Raw genomic sequence first — 20,640 nt, 5'->3', positions numbered from 1 at the left:
GGTGAACAGATCAAAACAGTGACAGAATCCATGGATGGCAGGCTTATGAGTGTCCTTGCAAAGAAAGGTGGCTATATTGGTCGCTGATTTGTTTTTGTTTTGTTTTTGAATGTCAGAAATGTATATTTGTGAATGTTGAGATGTTATATTGGTTTCACTGGTAAAAATAAATAATTGAAATGGGTATATATTTGTTTTTTGTTAAGTTGCCTAATAATTATGCACAGTAATTGTCACCTGCACACACAGATATCCCCCTAAAATAGCTAAAACTAAAAACAAACTAAAAACTACTTCCAAAAATATTCAGCTTTGATATTAATGAGTTTTTTGGGTTCATTGAGAACATGGTTGTTGTTCAATAATAAAATTAATCCTCAAAAATACAACTTGCCTAATAATTCTGCACTCCCTGTATTGCATTGTCTACTTACCACCAGGACAATAAGATGATCTGGTCTCTGGCTGCAGTCTGGCTCTGGGGACTCCCTTGTCACTCTCTTCTCCCCCCCCCCCACCCTCCCTCCCTTGTCACTCTCTTCTCCCAACCACCCTCCCTCCCTTGTCACTCTCTTCTCCCCCCCCACCCTCCCTCCCTTGTCACTCTCTTCTCCCCCCTACCCTCCCTCCCTTGTCACTCTCTTCTCCCCCCCCCTACCCTCCCTCCCTTGTCACTCTCTTCTCCCCCCCCCTACCCTCCCTCCCTTGTCACTCTCTTCTCCCCCCCTACCCTCCCTCCCTTGTCACTCTCTTCTCCCCCCCCACCCTCCCTCCCTTGTCACTCTCTTCTCCCCCCCCACCCTCCCTCCCTTGTCACTCTCTTCTCCCCCCCCCCCCCCCCCTCCCTTGTCACTCTCTTCTCCCCCCCCCCCCCCCTCCCTTGTCACTCTCTTCTCCCCCCCCCCCCCCCCCTCCCTTGTCACTCTCTTCTCCCCCCCCACCCTCCCTCCCTTGTCACTCTCTTCTCCCCCCCCACCCTCCCTCCCTTGTCACTCTCTTCTCCCCCCTCCCTCCCTTGTCACTCTCTCTTTCTCCCCCCCCCCCCCCCCCTCCCTTGTCACTCTCTTTCCCCCCCCCCCCCCCCCCCTCCCTTGTCACCCTCCCTCCCTTGTCACCCTCCCTCCCTAACCTGTGGGCACCAATGCAACTGCTATGGCTATAGTTATGCCCATGCACATATAGTTATTCCCAGAACATCTTAACCACTTCACATCTGGGCCATTTGCCCCCTTCCTGACCAGGCCTAATTTTGCAAATCTGACATATCTCATTTTATGTGGTAATAACTTTGGAACGCTTTTACTTATCCAAGTCATTCAGAGACTGTTTTCTCATGACACATTGTACTTTATGCTAGTCATAAATTTGAGTCAATATATTTCACCTTTATTTCTGAAAAAATCCCAAATTTACACAAAATCTGGAAAAATTCGCAATTTTCTAGATTTCAATTTCTCTGCTTTTAAAACAGAAAGTGATACCTTATAAAATATTTATTACTTAACATTCCCCATATGTCTACTTTATGTTGGCATCATTTTGGAAATGTCATTTTATTTTTTCAGGACGTTAGAAGGCTTAGAAGCAATTCTTAAAATTTTTAAGAAAATTGCCAAAACCCCCTTTTTAAAGGACCAGTTCAGGTCTGAAGTCACTTTGTGGGGCCTACATAGTGGATACCCCCATAAATGACCCCATTGTAAAAATTACACGCCTTAAGTTACCTAAAACCGATTTTTACAAACTTTGTTAACCCTTTAGGCGTTCCACAAGAATTAAACGAAAATGGAGATCAAATTTTTAAATTTCACTTTTTGGCAGATTTTCCATTTTAATCCAATTTTTTCTTTAACACATCAATGGTTAACAGTCAAACAAAACTCAATATTTATTACCCAGATTCTGCAGTTTACAGAAACACCCCACATGTGGTCATAAACTGCTGTATGGGCACACGGCAGGGCACAGAAGAAAAGGAGCGCCACATGGTTTTTAGATGCCATGTCCCATTTGAAGCCCCCCTGATGCACCCTTACAGTAGAAACTCCCAAGAAGTGACCCCATTTTGGAATCTAGGGGATAAGGTGCCCGTTTTATTGGTACTATTTTTGGGTACATATGATTTTTTTGATCATTCATTATAACACTTTATGGGGCAAGGTGACCAGAAAAATTGGTTGCTTTAGCACAGTTTTTATTTATTTATTTTTACAGCGTTCATCTGAGGGGTTTGGTCAAGTGACATTTTTATAGAGAAGATCGCTACGGACGTGACGATATCTAATATGTATACTTTTTCTTATTTATTTAAGTTTTACACAATAATAGCATTTTTGAAACAAAAAAATTATGTTTTAATGTGTCCATGTTCTGAGAGCTATAGTTTTTTTTTTTTTTGGAGCGATTTTCTTATGTAGGGGCTCATTTTTTCCGGTATGATGTGATGGTTTTATTGGTACTATTTTGTGGGACATACGCCTTTTTGATCACTTGGTGTTGCACTTTTTGTGATGTAAGGTGACAAAAATGTCTTTTTTGACACAGTTTATTATTTTATTTTTTTACGGTGTTCACCCGAGGGGTTAGGTCATATGATATTTTTACTGAGCTGGTTGTTATGGATGCGACGATACCGAATATGTATACTTTTTAAAATTTATTTCACTTTAACACAATAATAGCATTTTTTAAACGAAAAAAATGATGTTTTAGTGTCTCCATGTTCTGAGAGCTATAGTTTTTTTTTTTTTTTGCGATTTACTTTGTGAAAACAGTATATTCTAACACAGAGGCGTTCTCATGGTGATGGGGACACTTCAGGTTAGAATATACTAAAAGAACTGTGTACATGACTGCCCCCTGCTGCCTGGCAGGTGCTGCCAGGCAGCAGGGGGCAGACCCCCCCCTCCCCCCCCTGTATTTAACTCATTGGTGGCCAGTGCGGCCCCCCCTCTCTCCCCTTTATTTAACTCATTGGTGGCCAGTGCGGCCCCCCTCCCTCCCTTGTATTTAACACATTGGTGGCCAGTGCGGCCAGCCCCCCCTCCCTCCCTTGTATTTAACACATTGGTGGCCAGTGCGGCCGGCCCCCCCTCCCTCCCTTGTATTTAACCAATGTGGTGGCCAGTGCGGCCGGCCCCCCCTCTCTCCCTCCCTTGTATTTAACACATTGGTGGCCAGTGCGGCCGCCCCCCCCTCCCTCTCCCCCCCTAATTAAAATGACCGACCCCCCCCATCATTGGTGGCAGCGGAGAGTTCCGATCGGAGTCCCAGTTTAATCGCTGGGGCTCCGATCGGTTACCATGGCAGCCAAGACGCTACTGCAGTCCTGGCTGCCATGGTTACTTAGCAATTTTAGAAGCATTATACTTACCTGCGATGTCTGTGACCGGCCAGGCGCTCCACCTACTGGTAAGTGAAAGGTCTGTGTGGCGCATTGCTTATAACACAGACCTGTCACTTACCAGTAGGAGGGGCGCCTGGCCGGTCACAGACATCGCAGGTAAGTATAATGCTTCTAAAATTGCTAAGTAACCATGGCAGCCAGGACTGCAGTAGCGTCCTGGTTGCCATGGTTACCGATCGGAGTCCCAGCGATTAAACTGGGACTCCGATCGGAACTCTCCGCTGCCACCAATGATGGGGGGTCGGTCATTTTAATTAGGGGGGGAGAGGGAGGGGGGGCGGCCGCGCTGGCCACCAATGTGTTAAATACAAGGGAGGGAAGGGGGGCCGGCCACACTGGCCACGAATGTGTTAAATACAAGGGAGGGAGGGGGGCCGGCCGCACTGGCCACCAATGTGTTAAATACAAGGGAGGGGCGCCGGCCGCACTGGCCACCAATGAGTTAAATAAAGGGGAGGGAGGGGGGGCCGCACTGGCCACCAATGAGTTAAATACAAGGGGGGAGGGGGGGTCTGCCCCCTGCTGCCTGGCAGCACCTGCCAGGCAGCAGGGGGCAGTCATGTACACAGTTCTTTTAGTATATTCTAACCTGAAGTGTCCCCATCACCATGGGAACGCCTCTGTGTTAGAATATACTGTCGGATCTGAGTTTCACGATCTAACTCAAATCCGATGGTATATTCTAACATAGAGGCGTTCCCATGGTGATGGGGACGTTTCAAGTTAAAATATACCATTGGACTGGAGAAAACTCTGATCCGATGGTATAATAGGGACTCCTGACTTTACATTGAAAGTCAATGGGGACGGATCCGTTTGCAATTGCACCATATTGTGTCAACGTCAAATGGATCCGTCCCCATTGACTTGCATTGTAAGTCAGGACGGATCCGTTTGGCTCCGCACGGCCAGGCGGACACCAAAACGATTTTTTTTTTCATGTCCGTGGATCCTCCAAAAATCAAGGAAGACCCACGGACGAATAAAAGGTCACGGATCACGGAACAACGGAAATCCGTTTTGCGGACCGCAAAAAAAAACGGTTGTGTGCATGAGGCCTTACAGTGTGGTACTCCGGCTGCTCTTCTGAGGACAAGAAGACCCTCAAGCGCATCATCAGAATAGCTGGCAGAATCACTGGTACTCAGTTACCATCACTGGATGACATCTTCACTGCTCGCTGTAGCAACAGGGCAAAAATAATCTGCGGGGATCCAACTCACCCCGGCCACAGCCTTTTCATTCCCCTACCCTCTGGTAGGCGTCTTAGAGCCCTACATGCCCACACCACTCCCCTACCCTCCCCTACCCACACCATTCCCCTACCCTCTGGTAGGCGTCTTAGAGCCCTACATGCCCACACAATCAGTCTCCTAAATGCTCAGAGACTATTGCCCCTTCCTAGGATAGAAACTACCACAGACTGAAAGTGACTGCTGCATTCGTGAACCCATGATGATCTCGTCTACAGTGGTGTCTGATCAGTGTGTATATATACTCATAAGCACTTCCTACTTTGCTCTTGCTATATATATGCTGTGAACTGTGAATAGTAATGCTTTCTAGTGCAATGTTTGTTTGTTTTTTTATAGTGTAATGCTTTAGTTTAAATGTCAGTTCTTGTTCCTCTGTCCATGGCATCTAGGATTGCTCCAAACAACATTTCATTGTATTGTACATTGTATTGTACAGTGACAATAAAGGCATATTATCTTATCTTATATATTGTGGGGATTCGCTCTGGTAGACAGAACAAGGGAACGCAGTATAGAGGCAAAGACCAGTTTGTTTTATTCACACTTATGGCAACAAAACAGCACGACAGTCCATTTGCAGTTTTGGTGCTCGTTCATACCTAGACAGTTTAAATAGCAACACAATCACCTGTTATCCTAGGTGTTAGTTCACACCCGATCGGCATTTGCTCAGAACAGAGCAGACCTCCCAAACTCAGGCCTCCAGCCTAGCACACGGCTCAGATCCCAATCCAGCGATTGCCAGACAGAGAGGTAAATCACTCACAGCTGACACTGCTGGCTGGGTTTTTTATAGACAAAAAAAATAAATCACAGAAAAAACTAAGATAAAACACCCTGCACGGTATGATATATAAATGTGCGGATGTCCCTGGCCATATTATTGAAGAAAATCACAGAAATAAGATAATAATGCACTTAGTAAAGTAGATGCAAGCATTATATATGGACAAAGTCCTCACTCTGATATAAAATCTGAGACACTTAGCCAATAAATTTTGAGCAAAACACATCTGAGCCCGCCTACCAAGCGCCAAGGTGGTCTCAGGTCAGACGGGTCCTACGCTAAACCTACCTAAGCCATTGGGCTTCTATGTTCAGGAGCGCAGACGCCGCACATATGGTGTGCTGCTCCTAGTCACCTCCATGTGCATCAAGCAACCAATGGGAGGAGGAGCAAGCACACCCATATGTACCACCTAATCAAGGCGCTCTATTGGATAGTGTAGAGGGAAGGATTATTATGATTAATATATGTATATTTGTGTAAGGGGCTTACGGTAGTACAGTGAAGAGCCCTGGTAAAGCAGGGAATGAGTGCAGTCGGTTGTGGTGTGCCGAAACCGAGGATGAGGTAGGCCTGAGAAAGAAGAGGGCCTACCCAAGGAAAAGATATGGAAGAAATGAGTTGTAAATGAGTGGAGTGGTGGGAGGGTCAAAAGCTCAGACCTCAATGATGCAGGAGCCAGGTAAGGGGAGTGCCCTATATAGGCTGGAGGCGGACCTCAGCCCCTCCCACAAATCCAGGCAAATTGCCTTAATACTTGTGTAAGGGGCTTACGGTAGTACAGTGAAGAGCCCTGGGAAAGCAGGGAATGAGTGCAGTCGGTTATGGTGTGCCGAAACCGAGGATGAGGTAGGCCTGAGAAAGAAGAGGGCAAAAATGGAAATAAACCAGTTTACTGTAGCCAATTGATATATCAATAGCTCAACCCGACATGTTTTGGAATGCCACTCTTAACTCTTGTGTTGGATTGGGAATGTATTGCGCGTAAGCGGATGACTTCCAGCGCCCCAATTTCCTGATGACATGAGTGAGGATGTTAGCACTGGAGGCCGTGGACGTGGCTCCAACTCGAAAGGAGTGCCCTGAGTAGTTGGCTGCGTTGAGGTCTAGTTGTGTGAGGGATGACCTGACATGGGTCATGAAGGTGGTGGTGGTGAGTACCGAACCATGTAGTTGAAGTAGCGGTTGAGAGGGTAGAAACTTGTGATAGAAACTTGTGACGCTGATTGTAAGCATCCAGAACCCTGACTGGACACCATCTGTTGTGCGTGGGGTAATATGAAATGTTGACGGGTAAGTGCTGACTATTCTTGGAGTGAGGTAAGGACAGGATGTAGTGATCCATGTGTTTCGACAAGTGGGAGACAAGAAGACAAGGTGAGGTTTGGGTCGTGGAGGTTGTAGTGAATTTCCCGGGTCTCAGGAATCCGTAGAAGGCCAAGTAAATTGCCGTTTTGATGATGGAGTTGGTATCTGTTTCAAGAGGCGTGGCGTCCAGTAAGTCGGATAATGCTTTGAAGATATGATTGTTTATGGGTAGCCTCTGGGCTGGACGTGCGGGTTCCGTTTTCTGAATGGTTTTGATCTGGTGCGAGGACATGAAGCTGATGTTATTGGGGTGTATGATTAGCATATGATGTTGAATGCCAGTGAGATATAGTTTGATGGTGTTGTATGACATTTTGAGTTTGAGGTGGCAAAAGAAGCAAACCCCGGAAGAGACGTCATGACAAAAGGGTGCGTGATGTTGTGTTCCAACAGGAACCTGTTGAATAGTGTGAACGCTCTGTCGTATGTTCTATGTGTATTGTCTGACAGTGCTAAGCGGGACAAAGACTGGCTATGCCGCATGATGCCTTCTAATCCAGAATGAGGTGTTGAAATGATGGAGTGATGGAGGCCGTGGGTGACGCTGATGGGAGAGCTTGATGAAATGCCTGAAATTTGAAGCGAGACAGATTGTCAGCTGCCGTATTGCACACCCCCGGGACATGGGAACAATGTAAGAAGAAATTATTGCAAGCGGCCAACCAAGTAAGTCTTCGGAGAAACCTCACGATTGTGAAGGATCTGGAACGATCTTTGTTGATGATCTGGCAGGTCGCCTGGTTGTCTGAATAGCACCAGCCCGACATGTTTGCCCATGAATGACCCCACGCCACGGCAGCCGCCACGATGGGGTAGATCTCGAAAAGCGCTGAGGCAGTGGAGAATCCTTCCAAACCCCGGACCGCAGGAGGCCAGCTGCCCCACAGCCAATCGTCCCCAAAAATGGCCGCGAAGCCTGTGGTAGATGCCGCATCTGACCAGATAGAGGGGGAAGAGTCCGACAGCTGAGGGAGAAACAAGCTCCCGCCATTCCAAGTGGACAGAAATCTCCCCCACATGCCCAGATCTGCCGCAGCGTGGGCATCCAGGGACAACCTGTGCGAGTCGTGTAGGAAAAAGGGGAGAGGTGCAGGAGCCGTGATATAAATGAGCGACCCTGAGGTATGATGCGCATGGCAAAGTTCAGGGAGCCCAGCAGGGACTGCAGTTCTTTGCGGTTGCCGGTGCCGAGTTGAAGGTAGTTGTCTATGTGGGCGAGAATGTCCTGGATCTTCGCGGATGGCAAACTGGCTTGCATTGAGGCTGAATCCAACTGGGTACCCAGAAAAGGTGATGACCGTGTCTGGCCCTTCTGTCTTCTTGGTGGCGATGGGTACCCCAGGTTCCTCCTCCGGTATTATGTGCACCGGGCTGACTTCTTGGTCGGTGACGCTGCCGGTGGTAGCCCTGCCAAGGAGAGGGTCGTGGTGACCGATTCCAGCCTCTCCAACCTGGCGTTGACTTTAGACATGGATGTCATTAGAGAGGACAGCATGGCATGTATATCCCCTGTGCTGGACTGGCTAGGTCCTTCCCCTGCCTCCCTGTTATCGGTTGGCGTGTGCAGCAGCCGGAAAAGCTCTGCTTTCCTCGCCGTGGCGGGGAAGGGAACATGCCGTCACCTTAACTCCGTTGTTATGCGCGGGATTGTCCAGGATCTGATGGATGCTGGACTGGCTAGATCGTCTCCCTGGGTAGCAGTGACGGATCTAGCAGGGGTGCCAGGTAGGGAGAAGTTCTCTATCCCTTCCAGAGACATAGTAAAACAAAAACAGTTGATTAGCTTGGGGAAACACAGGATCGTGCTGGCAAGCTAGCTAGGCCGGACGGCGAAAAAATTATACTTGCATGGTGACAGATGAGGCCCTGCTAATTTGCCAAGCGGCTTGAGAGGCTCTACCTATGATTTGGCTTGAGGGGTTAATGAGGCCACTTGTGGTAGTGGCAGGAGCGTTGGCCTCTCGGTGACTGTAAGACAGGACTAGGGGAAGGGAGTGACAGGTGAGGCCCTCTCTATGCAACACGCGAGGCGGCTTACTAACGAGTTGGCGCGGTGGGCGGTTGCCTCTGCACGTTTGAGGCGGGGTGTCGGCCTCGCGGGACCACTAACTGATGGCGAAGCCAAGAAGGGGGTAACCTAGTGGGATGATGGTGCCCTTATAGCCAGCACGCTGACCCTAACGGGACCATCCGAAATGTAAGAAAACCTTTGTTAATGCGCAGGTGAACGTACCTGGTAGCAAGAAAATTCTCCGGATACACGGTAGTGCAAAATATATTATAGGTTGACCGCCTGAAAAGGGGAGGGTAGATATAAAATAGTATGATGAAATGTGAAATGAATTTGGTACATATAGCATGACCCGGAGGATCATGACGGTTGCCTGCGAAATGACAGCTTGCGCATGGTATGACAAAGAGACCTGCGGCGTGGCCGTATGCCCATGTAAAACGTGGGAACGTGCTGCTTGAAATGAAATGTTTTTTTTTTTGTTTTTTTGTTTTTTTTCCTGCCAATGCGGCGGAATACCAGTAACCTCCTTTTTCTGTTTAAATTTTTTTTATTTTTTCGCGGCAGAATACCAAATAACATCCCTTCCCTTGCCCTTTTTTTTTTTTTTTTTTTGGGTTCCAGTTTAATGTGGGGGCTGCTGGGGTGATTTTAATATGGAGGGTGCTCAGTTTGGGGCGTGCTGGATGCCCCCCTGGCTGTGCAGCCTGCGCAGGAGGGGGCATGCTATGGGAACCGCCCGCCCTGGAGTTCCGCCGGCCAGCTGAGCCGGACCGCCCGACGGCGGCTCTCCGCATCAGATGTACCGCGGACGGCCGCCGGGACACCACGCATGCGCCGACGTATCGCCGCGCATGCTCAGTACCCCGGCACCGGGACGCGGTCGGCCGCCACTGGCCGCGCGGCAGGAGGAGTGGCGGAACGGACCGGAGGCAGTGGCCTAGAGCAGCAGTGCGGGCCCAGAAATGATGATCATGGAGCCCGTGTGCACTGCTACGGAAGGTTTGTGAGCAAGTGTGTGCACTTCTGGTCACGCTGTTTGTAATGAAACAAAAAGGGGGGGGCAAGAGTGAGATTTGCCGAAAACGGCCGGGCCAGAGACCAGACCACCCGACGGCGGCTCCCCGCCTCAGACGCCCCGCCGGACGGCCGCCGGGACACCGTGCATGCGCCGACGCACCGACGCGCATGCGCCGTACCCCGGCCGCGCGTGCGCAGACCAGGCGCCAAGACGCGGCCGGCCGCCATCGGCCGCGCGGCAGGAGGAGCGGCGGAACAGACCGGAGGTAGTGGGGGGGGTGCCTGAACAGCGGCGTGCCCGTGACGCCGGACATGGAGGGAGGGTGTGTGCTGTGCACCGATGTGGAAGCCTATGTGAGCAAGTGTGTACTATTGGACATGTCGATTTTTTAACATGAAACAAGGGGGAGGCATGATTGTGAATGAATGTGGGGAAAAGAAAATGAGCAGAAATGGGGAATGAGCCCAGGAAACAACCTGCCTGCGCTGCAGGGGTGTTGACCGGAGTAGTGGTACGGTGTGACCAATTCTGCTTGATGAACAAACGCATGACCGACATGAAATGATAGTGACTTGTAACGAGAACCCGTGACATAAGTGCAAAGTTTGGTGAAATGAAATGAACCGGTACAGGGGGCAGCCGTGAGGCCCCGGCTGTACCGTATGGATGACTCAGAAAACCACTGCCTGCATGCCGCAGGGGTGTTGACCGGAGTGGTGGTACGGTGTAGATAATTTATGCATGAACAAGACATGACAGAAATGAAATGCTGGTGACTTGTGCGAGAAAGCCGTGACATTAGTACAGCGTTTGGTGAAATGAAATGAACAGAAATGGGGGATTGCCCAGAAAAACGACTGCATGCTTGCCGCAGGGGTGCCGACCGGAATAGTGGTACGGTGTAGACAAATTTGTGCATGAACAAGGCGTGACAGAAATGAAATACTGGTGACTTGTACGAGAAAACAGTGACATTGGTGCAGCGTTTGGTGAAATGAATTGAACCGGTACAGGGGGCAACCGTGAGGCCCCGGCTGTACCGTATGGATGACTCGCAGTTTAATGGGCAAACGTGACCCCCAGTGAACCGAGTGAAGCCGGAAAAAATAGAAACGAAATGCTCCAAATCCAGAACTGATGGCAACAAAAAACTCCCAGAATTTCAGCGACTCGCAGGTAACTCTCCAGAAACTCCACAAGCGACCTCCTCTCTCAAAAGCTCAGACCTCAATGATGCAGGAGCCAGGTAAGGGGAGTGCCCTAAATAGGCTGGAGGCGGACCTCAGCCCCTCCCACAAATCCAGGCAAATTGCCTTAATACATGCCTTTTCATATATACATATATACTGGCCATACAGGGCCAATGGGCCCAAGTATGTGTATGCATAGAGATGTATGTATGCCCCCTTGTCAGCATACATCTCTATGTATATAATATATATGTGTGGGTGGGTTTATTGCTGCCCATTCATACCCCCAGTTTTGTGTATATATGTATATCTATGTAGGTATATGTATATATATATATATTTATAGATGTGCCCCAAGCATCTATGGATATATATATATAGTTAAAATGCTGGCCGAAGAATGACCCCCAAGAATGGTGCCCCCCCCCTTCAGCTGAGGAGAGGCCGACAACTGGACATTTATATGTCCAGTTTCGGCCACTTCAAAGGACAGATGATCAATAAAGATCCTCTGCCCTTTGTCACCATCTCCGGCGCTGGTATGCCTAACAGGGACATGAGAACAAAGAGTTCCCATGCCCCTGTGTGCCGCTCACCTCCGGCGCTGTAATTACAGCGCCAGAGATGTGCGATATCTCCACAGGCGGGAGGATCAAAGAACCCCCCCGCCTGGGAGCGGTGCGCACGCCTGCAGGGTGGGGAAACGGGAGTGAGCGCCGCGGGGTTTAAATACCCCAGCGGCACTGCGCTCAAGAGATCGGGATTCCTACCACCCCCTCCAGAGAAGAGAGCGCATGCAGCCATGCACCGGGCTGCTTTGCGCTAGGAGACACAGGACCCCCCCTGAAGGAGAGCGCATCATGCGCTCAAACACAAAACCCATAGAAGAGAGCGCAGGCAGCGATGCACTGCGCTCAGAGTCTACCCCGCACTCCCTAACCCCGACCAGAAGAAGAGCACAGGCAGCACTCACAGGCTGCGCTGCATTAGAAGCACGATCTCCACCAGTCCAGAGGAGAGCAGGAGGGGAATACCGAGCAGTCGATCTGCTCCAGTGAAGAGCACAGGAAGGAGAGAGGATCGAGCAGTGTGCTGTGCTGAGTCCTGAACCCTGGATGGCTAAGTAGCACTGCCCCCTTAACCCCTTCTGCCCATGTCCTTAACCCCTGTATTGCCTGCCCTGCAGAGCATTAACCCCTTCATGCTCTGCCCTGACACCCCTGCATCAACCCTGCAGTCTCTGCCCTGCAAGTACCTGCAGAGCATTAACCCCTTCAGTGCCCTGTTCCCCTGCTCTGGCCTGCAAGTCCCTGCAGAGCATTAAACCCTGCATTGCCCTGTCCCTGCAGAGCAGTAACCCTTGCTGTTCAGCTACAACCCTGTGTACCCTGGCCTGCAAGTATTGACCCCTGCAGTGCCACAATTGTGTTTAATCCCTTGTACCCAGTAGGGACAGTGAGTAGCCAGGCGGGTGGGTTACTGATATTTGTGTGAATGTAAGTGTATTATTGTAATTGTAGTTAGATCCTGGGGAGGACTTGGGACTGTGTTAGCGTAGTTAGGACCGTATTAGTGTGTTTGTTTACTTATATTGCTGTGTGCTGCTATAAATATATATATCTATTCCATTGATATGGCAGTTAGACTGTGACGTATAGTGTGTTAATAAATACCTTTTATTTAAGCACAGTGTGTAGTCTTTTGTAGTAGTAAGGCGCCGCAGCAATAGCCGCAGGTAGTTCAGTGTAGAGTAAGGTAATCAGTAGTGTTTGTTTAACCTCCTCAGGACCGCCGTACGCAGGATTGCGTCTTTGCGGCGGTCCTGTTGTTCTGGGTGGACGCGCCGGTGCGTCCTCTCGCGAGACGCGAGATTTCGTGCATTGCCGGCCCGCGCATGCGCATCGCGGGCCGGCAAAAGTTAAAGAAGTATTTCGTCACCAGCCTGCCAGCAACGATCATTGGCTGGCAGGCTGGCGATTTTCAAAAAATCAAATCAGAAGCCAGATAACAGATCATATTAGTAAATATGATCTGTTATATGGCTTCTCTGCTGGTCCTTTTCGTCGGTTGGATCCAGCAGAGGAGCAGACTTCACTGTGAGTACCCACCAACACTACACCTTAGCCCCTGATCACCTTCCATCACCCCCATCATCCTAATTAACCCCTTGATCGCCCCCTGTCAATCACTTAGTGAAAGACAAAAAGTGATCAGTGTAAACTATCACTTTTTTTTTTCACTAGTATTGGCTGTTAGGTTTTAGGGATAGTTTAGGCCCCTTGGTTAGGTAGTTAGCGTCAGTTAGCGCCCAGCCCACCGCACCGCAGTCACTTTTATTCGCTGTTTAGCGTATCGCTAATCAGCATTTGTACTTTTATAGTATCTGTAAGTGATCAAAACTGATCACGGTCAGATCTATAATAGTATTAGTGTCACCTTAGCTCGCCCTCCACTCAAAACGCAGTGTTTGCCCGATCAGGCCTGATCGGTCGCCCACACGTGCGTTCACCCACGCCCGCCCCACCGCAGTGACAAAAAAAAATTTGTTTTTTGATCACTGCACATTCACTTTACACGTACTGCGGCGATAAAAAAATCAGTTTTGATATTTTTTATCAACCGCAGCGGCCTCCGGTACTTCGCTAGCCTCCCCTTTGTAAGACAGGCTTGCTTTTTTTCTTGGGTAGTCTCAGGGAATACCCCTAAATTTAGTAGTCCAAAATGTCAAACAGGGGGTATTCTTCTGAAGAGGCCTACAGGATTCTGACCCAGTCGGATGAGGAGTGGGAACCCTCATCTGACGAATCTAGCGGGTCAGAATATGAACCTGTGGAAAGCAGTGGCTCTCTGACCCAAAGTTCGGACGAGGAGGTGGAGGTCCCTGGCAGCACCAGGCGTACCCGGCCCCGTGTCGCTAGACCACAGGTTATGCAGGATCCGCTTCAAGAGCAGCAGAGTGGGGCTGTCGCTGCCGGATCACGTGGTGAGGCATACACCAGCAGCGCAGCCCTTCCTGGACCTAGTACCAGCACTGCCGTACAACATGGTGACGTGGCGAGCACCAGAAGGGCAGTTGAAGCTGGTACGGTGGCACGTGCACTAGTTACCCCGTCGCAGCCACCGCGCAGACAGGCCCGTAGAGCCCCTAGAATCCCTGAGGTGCTGGCAAACCCTGATTGGCAGTCACCAACTTCAGCCGCACCTGTAGTTCCCCCTTTCACCGCCCAGTCTGGAGTTCGGGTTGAGACGGCTCAAATCGGTTCGGCCCTGGGATTTTTTGAGCTGTTCTTGACTGCGGAGCTCTTGGACTTAGTCGTGGCAGAGACAAACCGGTATGCCACACAATTTATATCCGCCAACCCGGGAAGCTCTTATGCCCAGTCTTTCCGGTGGAAACCAGTCCAAGTTTCCGAACTTAAAATTTTTCTGGGCCTTCTCCTCAACATGGGTCTAACTAAAAAGCATGAATTGCGGTCATATTGGTCCACGAACCCGATTCATCACATGCCCATGTTCTCTGCTGCTATGTCCAGGACACGATTTGAGACCATCCTGCGTTTCCTGCACTTTAGCGACAACACCACCTCCCGTCCCAGAGGTCACCCAGCTTTTGACCGGCTCCACAAAATTCGGCCCCTCATAGACCATTTCAACCAGAAATTTGCAGATTTGTATACCCCCGAGCAAAACATCTGCGTAGACGAGTCCCTAATACATTTTACCGGGCGCCTTGGCTTCAAACAATACATCCCAAGCAAGCGTGCCCGGTATGGGGTCAAATTGTATAAGCTCTGTGAAAGGGCCACAGGCTATACCCACAAATTTCGGATCTATGAGGGAAAAGATCAGACCCTGGAGCCGGTCGGTTGCCCTGACTACCTGGGGAGCAGTGGGAAGACAGTCTGGGACTTGGTGTCACCCTTATTCGGCAAGGGGTACCATCTTTATGTGGACAATTTTTACACAAGTGTGGCCCTCTTTAGGCATTTGTTTCTAGAACGGATTTGCGCCTGTGGCACCGCGCGAACTAGTCGCGTGGGCTTCCCCCAACGGCTTGTAACCACCCGTCTTGCAAGGGGGGAGAGGGCTGCCTTGTGTAATGAAGAACTGCTCGCGGTGAAATGGAGAGACAAGCGTGACGTTTACATGCTCTCCTCCATTCACGCAGACACGACAATCCAAATTGAAAGGGCAACCCGTGTCATTGAAAAGCCCCTCTCAGTCCACGACTATAATGCGCTCATGGGAGGGGTGGACTTCAATGACCAGATGTTGGCTCCCTATTTAGTTTCCCGCAGAACCAGACGCTGGTATAAGAAGGTGTCTGTATATTTAATTCAATTGGCTGCCTATAATAGTTTTGTTCTCTACAGTAAGGCTGGGAGAACAGGATCCTTCCTCAAATTCCAGGAAGAGATCATCGAGAACCTCATTTATCCGGGAGGTTCCGTGGCCCCATCCACCAGTGTAGTTAGCCGTCTACACGAGCGACATTTCCCCAGTGTCGTTGCTGGTACCTCAACCCAACCGCCACCCCGAAAAAAATGTCGTGTCTGTAGCAGGAGTGGAATAAGGCGTGACACCCGCTATTTCTGTCCTGACTGTCCGGACCACCCTGCCCTATGCTATGGTGAGTGTTTCCGGAAGTACCACACACAGGTACACCTAGCATAGGGATCACATCTCACCAGGACAGGCACACAGGGCTATTAGGGCCCTTTCTCTCACAGCTGCTGCAAACCTCTCCTTTCACCTGGGATAAAGTGCATAACGTACTTCGCCACATCTTTGGGCGATTTGCGCTTTGCACATTGTCCCATGGGGAAGGAGAGGTTTGCTCTATAAAGGTAAAAAAAACTAAACAAAAAAAAAAATACCGGTAAGTAAAAAAGTTAAACGTTCAGTTAAAAAAGTTTAAAAAAAGTTTCTATGTTCTGTTCAACAGTTAATAAAGTTATTGCTTTGCGGCCTGGTTTTTTCTTTTTTTTTTTTTTTTTTTTTTTACCTTCCAGGTGGACCAACCGATCGACCAGCTGCAGCACTGATGTGCATTCGGACAGAAGCATTGCGCTGCTGTCAGATTACACGCAAGTCGGTGTATGCGGCGCTGCAAGACGAGATTTCTCCTCTGCAGTAAAAGATATGTTTGCCGAGGCATATGAGCTGAGGAGGTGGCGGTGTTCATATACTTTGGCAAACACTTTGTATATATAAAAAAAAAAATCCCGGCAATGATTTATTCATCCACATCGATTGATGTGAATGGAGAAATCTGGTTTGCCAGGGCATACGAGCTGAAGTGGGTACGGATGTTGGGCGGAGCTCCTATGTAAAAAGACACCCCAAAACACATTCCTCAACTTCTCCTGAGTACGGGGATACCAGATGTGTGACACTTTTTTGCAGCCTAGGTGGGCAAAGAGGCCCACATTCCAAAGAGCACCTTTCGGATTTCACAGGTCATTTTTTACTGAATTTGATTTCAAACTCCTTACCACACATTTGGGCCCCTAGAATGCCAGGGCAGTATAACTACCCCACAAGTGACCCTATTTTGGAAGGAAGAGACCCCAAGGTATTCGCTGATGGGCATAGTGAGTTCATGGAAGTTTTTATTTTTTGTCACAAGTTAGTGGAATATGAGACTTTGTATGAAAAAAAAAAATAAAAAAAAAAATCATCATTTTCCACTAACTTGTGACAAAAAATAAAAAATTCTAGGAACTCTCCATGCCCCTCACGGAATACCTTGGGGTGTCTTCTTTCCAAAATGGGGTCACTTGTGGGGTAGTTATACTGCCCTGGCATTCTAGGGGCCCAAATGTGTGGTAAGGAGTTTGAAATCAAATTCAGAAAAAAATGACCTGTGAAATCCGAAAGGTGCTCTTTGGAATATGGGCCCCTTTGCCCACCTAGGCTGCAAAAAAGTGTCACACATCTGGTATCTCCGTACTCAGGAGAAGTTGAGGAATGTGTTTTGGGGTGTCTTTTTACATATACCCATGCTGGGTGAGATAAATATCTTGGTCAAATGCCAACTTTGTATAAAAAAAATGGGAAAAGTTGTCTTTTGCCAAGATATTTCTCTCACCCAGCATGGGTATATATAAAATAACACTCCAAAACACATTCCCCACCTTCTCCTGAGTACGGAGATACCAGATGTGTGACACTTTTTTGCAGCCTAGGTGGGCAAAGGGGCCCATATTCCAAAGAGCACCTTTCGGATTTCACAGGTCATTTTTTTCTGAATTTGATTTCAAACTCCTTACCACACATTTGGGCCCCTAGAATGCCAGGGCAGTATAACTACCCCACAAGTGACCCCATTTTGGAAAGAAGAGACCCCAAGGTATTTCGTGATGGGCATAGTGAGTTCATAGACGTTTTTATTTTTTGTCACAAGTTAGTGGAATATGAGACTTTGTAATAAAAAAAAAAAAAAAAAAAAATCATCATTTTCCGCTAACTTGTGACAAAAAATAAAAAGTTCTATGAACTCACTATGCCCATCAGCGAATACCTTAGGGTGTGTACTTTCCGAAATGGGGTCATTTGTGGGGTGTTTGTACTGTCTGGGCATTGTAGAACCTCAGGAAACATGACAGGTGCTCAGAAAGTCAGAGCTGCTTCAAAAAGCGGAAATTCACATTTTTGTACCATAGTTTGTAAACGCTATAACTTTTACCCAAACCATTTTTTTTTTACCCAAACATTTTTTTTTTATCAAAGACATGTAGAACTATAAATTTAGAGCAAAATTTCTATATGGATCTCGTTTTTTTTTGCAAAATTTGACAACTGAAAGTGAAAAATGTCATTTTTTTGCAAAAAAATCGTTAAATTTCGATTAATAACAAAAAAAGTAAAAATGTCAGCAGCAATGAAATACCACCAAATGAAAGCTCTATTAGTGAGAAGAAAAGGAGGTAAAATTCATTTGGGTGGTAAGTTGCATGACCGAGCAATAAACGGTGAAAGTAGTGTAGGTCAGAAGTGTAAAAAGTGGCCTGGTCTTTCAGGGTGTTTAAGCACTGGGGGCTGAGGTGGTTAATTAGTATAAATAGGCGGAGTCATCACTAGATGACTCACACCTATTTATGAATATTAATTATTGGGATTTGCATAAATATCAATAATTAATATCCCCTTTAACAGATAGGAAGGGCAAAAGTGCAAAGAAATGCTACTCCCAAGATGAAATAGGTGCGCATTCACACTTGAAGGTGCCACTCCCTCAAGAAAATACTACTTAGACAAAAAAAAAATCACAGAAAAAAAACAAAGATAAAAACATCCTGCATGGTATGATATATAAATGTGCGGATGTCCCTGGCCATATTATTGAAGAAAAATCACAGAAATTAGATAATAATGCGCTTAGCAAGCATTATATATGGACAAAGTCCTAACTCTGATATGATAAAATCTGAGACACTTAGCCAATATATTTTGTTTTTTTTATTGGCCAGTCAAGACCCGGCCTGGAACGTGGGGAGTAGTCACCCACCAAGCTCTTACTCCACCAAGGCCAGGAACCTCGATGACACATACCTTCCGTCAACTACGGACCCTTGCACCTTCCTACAATATACTGTATATATATCTGTGTGTGTGTATATATATATTTTTTTATGTATGCAGCATAATGTATTCCAGTATTGTTTCTTTTTGTACAGTAAGTGGTTGTCCAATAAGAGCATATCCCCTATCCACAAGATAGGGGAAAGGTATCTGATAAATCAGAGCCCGACTGCTGGAAAGAAACTGTGATCTTATTCTGATTTCCAGTGGTCGGATCCCCACCAATCAGATACTTATCTTCTATCTTGTGGATTGGGGATGAGATCTTAGGCCTTGGTCACATTTCCATTTTTCACAGCATGCATGCTATAATACAGGAGGCTGGTAGTGGAAGGAGTGGGCAGAGGGTGGGATGGCTACCTGGCAGCCACATGCTGATCCCAACCTCTGCCCACTCCTTTCTCTGCCAGCCTCCTGTATTATAGCATGCAGTACATAGCAGCATGCTCTCTCTGCCCCGCTGCTGCGCTGAGTACTAGTGCTTACTTTGGCACACTTACATATGCACACAAGTGGTGGTAGGATAGTCCTGGCCTGACATCGGGTGTGGGCATAAGTGTAAGTGTGCCATAATTAGCATCTCTGATATCTGTGCAGGTCCTGGGTCTCCAAACAGCGGGGCACTTGACCACTGCAGTGAATTGATGGCTGTAGCAGTGATGTGTCACCCATGAAACTTGTAAGTAGGTCATGTGCCGCACAGGTGACGCTTCACCAATGCGGCCAGTCATTGGCTGCAGTGTTCATGTGCCCCTTGTCAAAATGGACACAAAAAATTATAATAAATACATTTTAAAAGAGTGCAAAATAGTCACATGAGTGGGGTTTTCATGGGATGAGGGGGTTGCAAAGAAGCAGTGGCGTACTAATGGGGGGGGGCGTGCGGGGCGGTCCGCCCCAGGAGCCGGCTTTCAAGAGGTTGCCAGAAGCAATGAGTGCTTCCATCAATACAGATGTAAGCGCTCATTGCTTTAGCGCTGGGAGCTGTGGTCCTGTCACTCACCGCTCAGCTTCCCACGTTCCTCCCCTCCTTCAGGCCGGCGGCGCACAGAACGGTGAAGCAGAAAGACTTCTCCCCGCTCCACCATTCTGTCACGGCCATGCCCATGACCGTGACTCCTTCACCGCATGCAGTTGCCTGCGGTTTTGTATGGGCGTTCAACCACGGGTGAGGGCCGCTGGTCTGTGGCCTCACTTGTGGTTGCCGCGGGCAACCAGTGTTGCATTTTGCAGCAGAGCAGCCTGAGCGTCCCTAGGCAGCTTGCTGCTCTGGCATGCGGTCACACCTAGCAACCTTTTTGTTAGGTGTGTGTGTTGTGTGCACCGTGTTGTATGTTATTGTGTGCACTTTCCCTTTATGTATGTGTGTTTTCCCTTCTGTGGCATTGGAAGGGTTAACTTCCTTCCCAGTGTGTGTGTGATGTCACTGGGTGTGTCCAACCTTTGGGTGTGGCCACTTTGGCCTATATATACCCTCTCTCTAGCAGGGCTCAGTAGGTTGCTTCAGTCTTGCTAGCTGAGGCAGCCTCCTGTGCTTGCCATTCCTCTGTGAGAGCCACCACTGTGGTCATAGGTTTAAGTCTAGGTTTAAGTTCAGGTTTTATGTCTTATTAAGTTTATGCTTACCTGTATGTGTCATGTCTGGGTAAAGGTCTGTTGGGATTTTCCTATGTTGGTTTGTGCAGCTAATGGTTCTGGATTCTCTGTGTCAGGGATCCAGTCAGCAAGGCTGTGGCAGGTTGGTTGAGCTACTTAGTTCACCTGCCATTTCCATTAGTCTGTTTATGTTTCCCCGTTTTCCCAACAGCTTGGCCGTTGAGACTCCTGCTCCTCCGTGTCTAGGAGGAGTAGGTCGTCTTACCCTGACTCCTAGCGCAGGGACCGGACGGAGGGTGAGTTAGGGATCCGAGGTTCCTGCGCATGGGTCCTCCTACCTTTAAGGTCGGCCCATGCAGTTAGGAGTTAGGGTCAGGCTAGGGACGCTGTTAGGAGGTGACCTGCTCCCTATCCTGTTCTC

General features: G+C 48.4%; 1 protein-coding gene across 1 annotated transcript; it reads left to right on the top strand.

The window, feature by feature from the left end:
* Positions 1-562: 562 nt before the first annotated feature.
* LOC120995666 (leucine-rich repeat extensin-like protein 3) lies at positions 563-1,072 on the top strand (the record flags this gene model as incomplete). The annotated part of the gene is made up of 1 exon (XM_040425017.1): positions 563-1,072. A coding segment is annotated over one exon (510 nt), but the record flags the coding sequence as incomplete, so codon positions are not given.
* Positions 1,073-20,640: the final 19,568 nt, after the last annotated feature.

Source organism: Bufo bufo, chromosome 3, assembly GCF_905171765.1.
Source record: "Bufo bufo chromosome 3, aBufBuf1.1, whole genome shotgun sequence".
Taxonomy (NCBI): Eukaryota; Metazoa; Chordata; class Amphibia; order Anura; family Bufonidae; genus Bufo; species Bufo bufo.
This window is presented reverse-complemented; position numbering and strand designations above follow the sequence as displayed.